Consider the following 10,542-nt stretch of genomic DNA (forward strand, 5'->3'; position numbering starts at 1 on the left):
TCGGCCTCTTATTGGCCTGACTTTGCTCCGGGGCGGAAGGGGAGGAATAGTTCCCTTCAATGTTTTGCAATCCTCGGTGTTGTGATAACACACCTTATGGAGAGTACAAAATCCTCTTTTCTCCGGTCGGGATAATTGATGGTCTGGGGCCAGATCCCTACTGCACTCCTAGACCTCTCTGTCCCGGGCAATCTTAAGAGACACATGGTGTGAGAAGTGTCCTGGATTATTCTTTCTCTGTCCCTTTTCCTCGGGCCTAGCTACCTGGTCTCCTCTTTCTTTCCTTACGGCTTCCCTCTTCTGCTTCTGGGCTTCCTCCATGTTGATGTATTTCTCTGCCTGGGATAATAAGTCCTCGAAATCCCCGGGCGCTTTTTTGGTCAGCGACTTAAAAAATTCACCCTCCCTCAAGCCTTGGGTGAATACCGTAGTTTTTGTTTCAGTGGCACAGGTGGGGACATCCAAAGCCACTCTGTTGAATCTTCTGATATAAGCCCTTAAGCTCTCTTTCGGGCTCTACTTGACTTTGAAAAGACTAAAAGCAGTTTTTTTGTACTTTTTGCTGCTGCTAAAATGGTGTAAGAACTGATAGGCTCGAAATAGTTAATATTTTATTTTCATATTTCCCATTATTCTAACCTCCGATATGTTTAATTGACACATTTTTGTGTAATTTTATTATAGGAGGAACTTTCACGGTCTTGAAGCAAAATTGAGTTAAAAAGGGCGATATTTATCACATTTGAAGTTTTCAAGATATAGTTTGAAAGAAAATGGCCAAACCAGAAGAGGTCCGGGAATAAGGCATGGCCACGCCTTGTGATGATATTTCAGCTGCCAAAAAGTACAAAGAGGAAAAATATAGATAAAATATTATCTATTATATTATATTTTAAGAATTAGGTTAATTAGAGATTAGTGAGCTTTTAGCAAAGAATTTAGGCCCAAATCTACCACTCCACTCCACGTAAAAAGAAAAGGGGAGCAGCCTTAGTTTCTCTCCAACAAAAAATATTCCATCACACGTACACAGCTGAAGGCGCAAGGCTTGAAGATTTCCTCCCAACACAATAGTTTGCATTTCTTTATGTTTTCTTATTTAATTTTTATGGATATTGTAGATCAAACTATGCTTAGCTAATTTCCTAGACTGATTCAAGGGATAGTCTACTATTTTAATTTTATCACTGTGAGGTTTTTTGCACTTTAATTTAATATTTGTGTTTTGTTCAAGTATTCGTTGATTTATGATTTAATTATATTATTGTTATACGTCAATTAATATGACAATTTAATTTGATGTATGATTTTCTAATGCTAACCATGAATTCAGTGATCCGTAATTGTCACGAACGATTGGTACGTGAGTAGCAATAGGTTAGATGTGTTGTGCTATCATAACATGTGTAATCTAAATAGATCGACGGAACTAGATCTTACAATTGCAGCTATCTCGGTTGTTAGATTTTAGGATTAACTGTTTTCACGAAACAAAAATGCTATCTTTAATTAATATGGAACGCTATCGTGCCCAGTTGATTATTGGTAAGTTTTGACTGGATGCTGGGTTTGGTCAATTAATTTAGGAAAACACAAGAATTTTAGCGACTATCCCTATTATTCTAAGGTTAATTGCTTGGAATAACTTGAATAAATTATTTTTTTGCCGATGAACAGTGATATAATTAAATAGTAGAATCCCCTTGAATCAGATATTTCTCATATTAAATTCTTTACTTTATCTTAGTTGATTAATTGTCATTTAAACTTATTGTTTTTTTCGTTCTTGAAGTAATTTAGTTTAGCATTTTATTTAAATTAATATCCCAAAATTCCCCTTTTATTTATATTTTGCTCGAAAGGAATAAATCTCCCGTTCCCTGTGGATTCGACCCTGCTCATCATTACACTAATTTTATTTAGAGAGTAGGAATTTAATTTTGGTGGGTCAACGACAGCACACTAAGAACACCTTTTGAAAGTCCTTGAAGGAATGTATGCTTTGAGGGGACAATCCTTCGAACCATCTCTGGGCTGAATCTACCAGCGTTGTTAGGAACACTTGACATTTTATTCTGTCAGTGTAACAGTGCAGCATGACCATGTTCTCGAATCTGGCCAAATGTTCCCCAGGGTCTGCGTTACCATCGTAATCTTTTACTTTGGCGGATTTGAAGTTTCCGGGAAGAGGTTCCAGGACGATGATATCAACAAATGGGCATCCCTTAGCAATAGCTCGAGAAGTACTACGACTATCCAACTGCCCTTCCAAAACCTTCATTTTCTGTCTTAGTTCCGACAATTCCTCAACCACAGTAGGCGATTTGGATCCAGCACTGGACTCCTCATCCTCTCCTCCTACCTTCTCTTCCCTCCTCACTTCTTGCTCTTGCTCCTGCTCTCGCTCCTGTCTGTTCCCGGGTGGGGTAACATGCTGAGAAACTTCTTTCATGGCCATAGCTTGCTTTACGGCATCTGACACAATCTTCTTCAATCCTTCCGGGGTCATGCTGATGAGATTTGGCCCAGTATTGTTGACTTCAACTTGTCTCGAAGTTTGCCCTCCATCTCCCTAGGCCCGAGAATTATCTTGGTTAGTTCTTCTGGTACGAGCCATATCAATGTCTTGAACTCAAGTTTCCCACAGACGGCGCCAATGATGTGATCTCGCTGAAATGGGATGAGCCGGGTCGGGAGCTCCAACGGATCAAATCAACAATTTATAATGTTTGGGGAATTTGACTGAAGATAATGGCCTCAATGTCACCTGCAAACAATGAAAAGAACTCGTGAATGGGCGCCGGAAGAGTGTCCGACGTAATCACTCTGATGCTAAAGTCAGCAGGTTGAAGATGAACAGAAACAATATTTTTTGGAGAAAATATGTATAATGCTTGAGAGTTCAAAGATTTCAGAATCTGTAGATGACATTAGTACCTGCTATTTATAGTAGAAAATGTGGTAGGTACCTCGATTCCAGTGCCACCTACTAAGTATGGCAAGTCAATTGCCCATACCCTAGCTTCTGATGACTTTTCGGATACTCCAAGCCCAAGTTGTTCTGACAGATTAGACGGCCTATATCAATCATATTCGAGTGTGGATCAATTCTCGAGGTGGCTCGGGTGGTTGGTTACTCGGGTGCTTGTATAGGAGCTCGGGCTATGACAACTGCCTGGTGAAGAAGAGAAGTGTCGGGGTGGAAGTGAAATGTCCGGGAAGCTGACCTCTATTTTCCAATTGATATCCTGGGTCAATGATGACCCAAGCTCTTACAGGGGTATCACCGGCCCTTACAGGGGTATCAGGTACTTAACTCAAAGTATTTCCTAGCAAGTTGACGACAATGGACGATCTCGTCAATGATTTGAGACGAGTATGTTTTCCACCATATGTCTCCATCAATCCCCCTACTATATATCAGTCCATTGAGACAGGTAGTCGAAGTTCCTTGTCAGTGCATCTACCTGCATAACTCCTATGCTACTGTTAAGAAACGAGCGAATTGAGAGAAAACTTCACTGATTTGATAAAATGTTTCTTCTATCTAACTTAGCTTTTTATTTGTGCTTGTATACAATATCAAAGAAAGATATGTTAACAATCTAGAAGCATGTTTCTAAAGTCTATTTAATAAAAGGGCATTCTTGTACAATTATCACTCCCCTTTCAAGTTTGATGTGGGTGTGAACAACAAGCTTGAACCAAGACTTCGATATGTGCAACAAGCTTGAATTAGTATGGCTCCCCCTTCAAGGTTGACGCAGGTCATAAACTCCCTGGAGCCCAAGCAAATACGCATGTTGAGCATTTCCCAAACTCTTCATGAAAATGTCGCCAAGTTGTCGACGTGTAGGAACGCGTTGAGTGCATATGAGGCCTTCTTTGATCTTCTTACGGACTAAATGACAGTCAATCTCAAAATGTTTTATACATCCTTGATACATTAAATTGGCACTAAAGTGGTTGGCAGCCATATTGTCACGAAATAACGTCGTAGGACAACGAATGTGAGCTCCCATGTCACACAAAAGACTAACAATCCAAAGGATTTCACAAATGGTGGTTGTCATGGTACGGTATTCTGCTTCTGTAGATGATGAATGACGAGTCATGGGGCAAGCAACCCAATCCGAATCACAATATGTTGTAAATGCCATAGAACCATAAGGTTTTAATAGAATGCCTTGGCCCGGGTTTCTTTTAATACTCGAAAAGCTGCATCCAGGTGATATGTATTTGGAGCACGCATAAATTGGCTGAGAGATTAGACCGCATAATAGATGTCAGGTCAATAGTCAGGTATATCAGTCAACCAACCAAGTTGGTATTCATTTGAGTCAGCCAGTAAAGCATACTCAGAATCATTTTTATGATTTTGGTGCATAATAGAATCAAGCTCATGGCTAGTGAACTTTCTGTTTTGTTCCATGGGTGTATCAAATGGTCTAGTGCTTGCCATATATGTAACAGTAACAAGTTCTAAAGCATATTTACGTTGATTAATGTAAATACCCTATGTGGAATGGGCTATTTCAATGCCTAGGAAGTATTTGAGAGGACCAAGGTCTTTAAGTTGCAACTTGTAATGAAGGAACACTTCTAAATTCTGGATAGCCACTGCATTGCTCCCCGTGATAATAATGTCATCTGACATACACCACAAGTGGAGTAATTGAAGTATCATCATGTTAAAAGAACAATGAATGATCATGTTGAGATTGACAGTAACCACCTTCAATCATGACATTCGAGAATTTTGTATTCCATCGACGAGAAGCTTGTTTTAAACCATATAATGACTTTCTCAACTTACAAACCTTGTTCTCTTCCTGAACTTTGTATCCATGTGGAAGATTCATGTAAATATCCTCATCCACATCCCCTTGGAGGAATGCATTGCCTCATCCATTTGAAAAAGAGGCCAATTATGAATTACAATCACAGTGAGGAGACATCAAATTGTCACAATATTTTCAGTGGAATAAAAGGTGTCATGGAAATCAATATCATGTTGTTGTATGCATTCTTTCTCCACTAGATGTGCCTTAAATCTTTCTGCACTCCCATTAGATTTGAGTTTAACTTTGTACAACCACTTGCATCCAATGGGTTTCACTTGTGGTGGGAGATCCATAATATCCCATGTGTGATTTCTCTCTAGAGCAGTAAGTTCTTCATCCATAGCAGCACACCATCTAACATCAGCGATTGCCTCATGACAGAAGTGAGACTCTTTAACTGAGGAAATGGATGCTAAAAAAGGATGGTGTGTCTTGGAGAAGTGATCGTATGTAAAGTAGTTAGCCATGGGATTAACACAAGTGTTAGGGGTCTGTTTATGGGTGAAAGAGCAAGAATAATCATGTGTCCAAATAGGAGAGACAGTGGTTCTAGTGGACCTTCGTAATGAGATATTCGAAGGTGCAGGAATAGAGGGTGATGGATCATTTAAATGAAAGGCAGCTGCTGGCTCATCAGTGGCAAGTGAGGATCCACCGTAGTAGATGATGGATTGAAAATGGGAAGGGATTGATTAGTGACAGCAAATGGAAAGATGAGTTCATGAAATACCACATCTCTGGAGATTATTGTCTTTCTTGATTGAAGATTAAGTAGTTTGTATCATTTTTGTACACTAGAGTATCCAATAAAAACACAGAGTACAACAAAGGGTGAGAATTCGTGGCCTATTGGCAAAGTCGAGGCATAACATAAGCATCCAAACACTCTTACGTAAGTCAAAGAAGGAGGCTTGTGAAATAAAAGTTCAAAAGGAGATTTATTATCCAGCAATGGTGTGGGGGCTCTATTGATTAGATAGACAGTTGTTAGGACGCAATCCCCCAAAATTTGAATGGTATAGACGACTGAAATCGAAGTGCTCATGCTACATCAAGGATATGCCTATGCTTTCATTCCACTATGTCATTTTGTTGTGGTGTATAAGGGCAAGAACTTAGTGTATCACTTTCAAAGATAATAAAAAATAATAATAATAACCATTGACACTCATTTTTGAAGAAGTCAGTGGCATTATCTGTTTTCATAGCTGGAATTTTGTTTGAAAATTGGTTGTCCACCATAACAAAAAACAACATAATTAACCTAAGCACGCCCATTTTAGATTGCATAAGATATTTTCTATGGTGTAATTGCAAGAATAATTGCTAAATTTAATTTTTTACAAATATTTTTTTTTATTTTTTTCACCAATAACGAACTATAGTCTTTATTATATCAAATAATGTCCTGCTTTATTATCTAATTTTTTTGAATAGTCCTAGTTTAATTTTGGAAAATTAGTAACAAGATTTCACTTAGCTTCAATCACATCATATATACATGATACAATTTTCCAAATTTTACACGACCACAAAAACAGATAAATAATTGTTTAATAAGGACTAGAAATTTTACTTTTTAAAACAAATGGATGGCAAACTAGCAACCAAATGGACTAAACTGTTTGAGTTTTGCGAACGGTTCCTGAAAGATTGTACGCGCAACATGGAAAGCTCCGGAGATTCTATGGGAAATTGGAAACGTCGAAGTGAGCTGTCTTTTGGGCAACCTTCTCAACAACTAAGAGATCCATTCGAGGAACATGGGGGGCTCGTTACTTCAATTGATACCATTCCACTAGTGGATCGGAAGGAATCCTGCACCTCGCGTTCATGATATCTACATTCAACTCTGCCTCGGAGACACGGTCGAAGCACGCCCGCCGAGTGTGCAACATTGTGTCGTTACGCTCATCTTTTTCTTATACAAAATTGAGCATAGTTATTGGTACTTAACTAATTGGAGTATTTCCTATTGAGTGGAAGACAGCGAACGATCTCGTCGATGATTTAAGCCAAGTATGTTTTCCCTCATATGCCTCCATCAATCCTTCTACTATACATTTGTTCATTGAGACAGGTAGTCGAAATTCCTTGTCAGTGCATCTACCATAGCTGCTAATGCTACACTAGTGATTCTTGCAAACAAAATTATACTTTAAATATTAAATTTTATATGTTGACCGATGGTACGTACAGTAGAATGTCATGTAATGAGGGAGGATGGAAGTATTAATTACATGAAAATTACAATTTTGATTCCGTTGTAAATTTACGATCTTAATTTATTAATTTGTATTTTTTTCGATTTTCCAAAAATGTAATTTTTTTAAATAATAGGAAACTTTACTCTTTGTTAAATTCAAAAAAAAAATTTTAAAAAGATCTTTTTGTGTGATTAAAATAAAAGATAAAATTGAAGTAAAATTCTTCAAGGAGACCAAAATGAATCGACTCTCAAGTATATGACATGCATTATAGTCATAGATATAGCTAAGTACTGCTCAAAAACACTTTGAAAACCGGAAGAACATTACCAAGAAAATCTGCATTCAAGCACTGCTAGGAGGGAGGGAGCGAGTTCTGCATCTCAACCACCTTTTTCCAAGACTCTCTGCTCGAAATCTCACCCCACCACCTACCGACGTTTTCCCTCGACGTGAAAATCTCCCCTCGATCAGTTCCGTTTACGAGGTACTGTGTGTTAGGCAGGTGACTAAGATCTGCCAAAGTGAACTCATCGCCAGCCAAGAACCTACTCTCACCGAGCCTCTTCTCGTACACGTCAAGCACTTTGGCAAGCTTGGCTTCATTCTGCTTGATCTGATTCTCATCTTGCTTGAGCTTCATGCGTGGAGCAAAGGCCAGCTGAAAAACAAGGACCGAACTTGGTGGATTGAAGCTCTGCCCTTCGGCTTCTAACCATTGATCGATCGATGCTTTCTCGAGAGGGTTCATCCCGAAGAGTCCTTTGTTGCCTTGATTTGGGTATTTGTTGCAAATGTACTTAGATATAGCTCTTGATTCTGTTTATTTATTTTTAACGACGAAAGAGACAACTTATTACTTTAGAAAAACTTGAAAGCATGCAACAAAATACCCTACATATAAAAGTTCACAAAATTTTGCATTTCCTATTGAACCAAGTCTAAAATTTACAATATAATACAACGTTTTTGTCAGAGTAAGTGTCAAGCGAGCCAACTTTTGACTTGAGCTTTATTGACTCTAATGTAAAAACGATCTTTATTTTAATAATATTTTACGGTTTTATTCAATCATGACATTTAACTTTATCTGTATAACCAATGCTAGTTGTATATATAAAGTCCTTGAATATATAACAGATACTATGTGGTTTATGTAAGATAATGAAACACATTAAGAAGTATACAAAATATTCTAAACAGATTCCTAGTTAAAAGCCACCTGAAATAAAGATAAATTTCGATTGAGCTCGAGACTAACATTTGTAATGAAAACGTCTTGTTTCATTGATAAAACATGTAAATATCCATTCAAATATATGTGTAATCATAAGATGATGTACCAAGTCAAATATTTATGCTATATATCAAACATCACCTCATCAAAATTCACATCAGCAGCCTATTGTTCAAACGAAACAAGAAGGCGAAGAACCCAAAGAAAATGGAGAATTTTATTTTTTTTACCGAAGAGGGTAATGCTTTCATCTTCAAATGCGGGTACTTGCCCAAACGGCTGTCCACAAAAATCACAACCCAAATCAATAAAAACACCACCATTGCAATAGATAAGATTTCTTTATCATAATCATAAACAGAAACGAATCTCACTTAATTAATTATCCAAAGAAGAGAAAAAAGAAATCAAAATGACCTGAATCTTGAGGTATTCGGGCTTCTTATGCTCGCCTTTGGCCATGTTCACGGGGACTAGTTGGAAGCTGACATCTTTCTCGAGGAGGCAGGCCAGGACCCTTGACACGGCGGTGGAGAGAGGAGGACCGTAGACTTTCACCGGAGCAGCCATTGGAAGAGCTTCCGACGCTCGGACGTGCCTATATTATCTTGCTTTCGCCGCCGAGTTTCTATACTCAACTTTGAAGTGGGAATCTTGCCACGTTCGATTTAAAAGAAGTAGATGAGGATCAATTTTATCCAAGAATTCAAATAAATAGAGTCTAGCCCATTTATGATTTATGGCCTAAATGTCAGAAAAATTATTTTAGAGTATTGTCTATATAAAAATATTGTGGGATTACTACTTCACACATGTCGCTATCCATGACCATCATAACCATTTTTGTTAGCAAAACCAACATACTTTTCCACGGTTTATTTTATCCTACCCATGTGGGCATTGCCCCATGATAGGATGGATGGCCAAGATTTGTCCATACATATATAGGACCCACTTTTTTTTTTGAAATTGTATGTGTGCCAAGATCTTACCCGTTGAAATGAAATGAGGGTAGTGCCCACATAGGTAGGATCTCATCTACCCTTTTCCACACACCATTGTTGCCGCCTTCTGTGGCAAAAAACAGTCTCTATCTCAAACTCGCTGCTTCTCGCGATCCAAACCCTCACCCATATCGCCACTCGCAGCCAAACTCTTTTCCGTGCTGCCATCCGTAGCCCAAACCTTCACCAAAGCCACCTACTGCGGCTGAACATCCCACACTGCCTCCCGCCCCTATGCTGCCACCTGCAGCCAAAATCTCGTTTGTGCCGCCACTTGCGGCTAAACTCTCTCATGTGCTACCAGCTGCCACAGCCAAAACAACCTCCCACCGCCACCTGCAGCTTAAACTCTACCCGCTTAACCCTCGCTCTAACAACCACCACGAGCATCTTGTCACGCCGTCTAACCTGTGACGCATGATCGGAGAGTTTGGAGTCCCAAGCATTGTCACCCACAATACCACTATCATTGGGACAGTACATCGTATACCTACGATTGTCACATCCCCTTATTAGGACCACAATATGTGGTAGTACTTATATTGGGATCGAAAAAGAGTTTAGAAGAGGGGTGGATAAACTCTTTTAAAATTGAACGTTTTTTAAATTTGTTTTCAAGAGTTTTTAGACTATTGAAACTTTTCTCGAACGGTTAGAAATGTGAATCACTTAAAAAGTGAGGAAGACGGTTCAGAATTTCTAATTATAGCTACAACCGGTTGGCTAGCTGGTTAACAAAAAACGGTTCAAAATATAAGAAATTACAGAAGATAAAAACACAAGGTTTTATAAATGTTTGGAGATAAAACTCATACGTCACTCGTTCTTCTTTTTCAAGAAGGATTGAACTAAAAGACTTTGGCTTTACAAACTTTTGCAAAAGCCCACTCCAACTAGGACTTATGGAACTTTTAGTGATCACTTTACACTTTTGGATATTTAAGAACTCTATTTCACCAGAGCACACAGTAAATCAAACAACCCAAAGGTCACTGATATAAATAAACTGTGGGGCCCTTAGCTCCTAATCGTTATTACAACACAATTTGATTAGGGTTAATTAATCACAGCGGAAAACGAGTTTAAAATTTCTTTACAATGAGCCCAAAATATGTTATTTGAATACTAAAAATAGTATTTCATCTCACATCATAAAATCTGCCCACATAATCAAAACAAATCATACAACAACAAATCATATCCTCGGGACATGCCTCGGTATATAGATACATAAACATATATACTGGGAA

At 38.4% G+C, this 10,542-nt stretch overlaps 1 protein-coding gene across 2 annotated transcripts; it reads right to left on the minus strand.

The window, feature by feature from the left end:
* Nucleotides 1–7,260: 7,260 nt before the first annotated feature.
* LOC140975183 (glutathione S-transferase PARB-like) lies at nucleotides 7,261–9,021 on the minus strand. Of its 2 annotated transcripts, XM_073438754.1 has the most exons (4): nucleotides 8,899–9,021; nucleotides 8,706–8,865; nucleotides 8,519–8,567; nucleotides 7,261–7,870 (listed from the first exon to the last, which is right to left on the minus strand). In XM_073438754.1, exons 2-4 carry the CDS (start codon nucleotides 8,856–8,858, stop codon nucleotides 7,407–7,409), a joined length of 666 nt encoding a protein of 221 aa, XP_073294855.1. In that variant the 5' UTR covers nucleotides 8,859–8,865; nucleotides 8,899–9,021; the 3' UTR covers nucleotides 7,261–7,406. The 2 variants fall into 2 exon arrangements, with proteins under 2 accessions (XP_073294855.1, XP_073294854.1); XM_073438753.1 differs by having other exon boundaries at nucleotides 8,706–8,986.
* Between the last annotated feature and the right edge of the window lie 1,521 nt (nucleotides 9,022–10,542).

This window comes from Primulina huaijiensis, chromosome 4 (genome assembly GCF_012295235.1).
Source record: "Primulina huaijiensis isolate GDHJ02 chromosome 4, ASM1229523v2, whole genome shotgun sequence".
Lineage (NCBI taxonomy): Eukaryota > Viridiplantae > Streptophyta > Magnoliopsida > Lamiales > Gesneriaceae > Primulina > Primulina huaijiensis.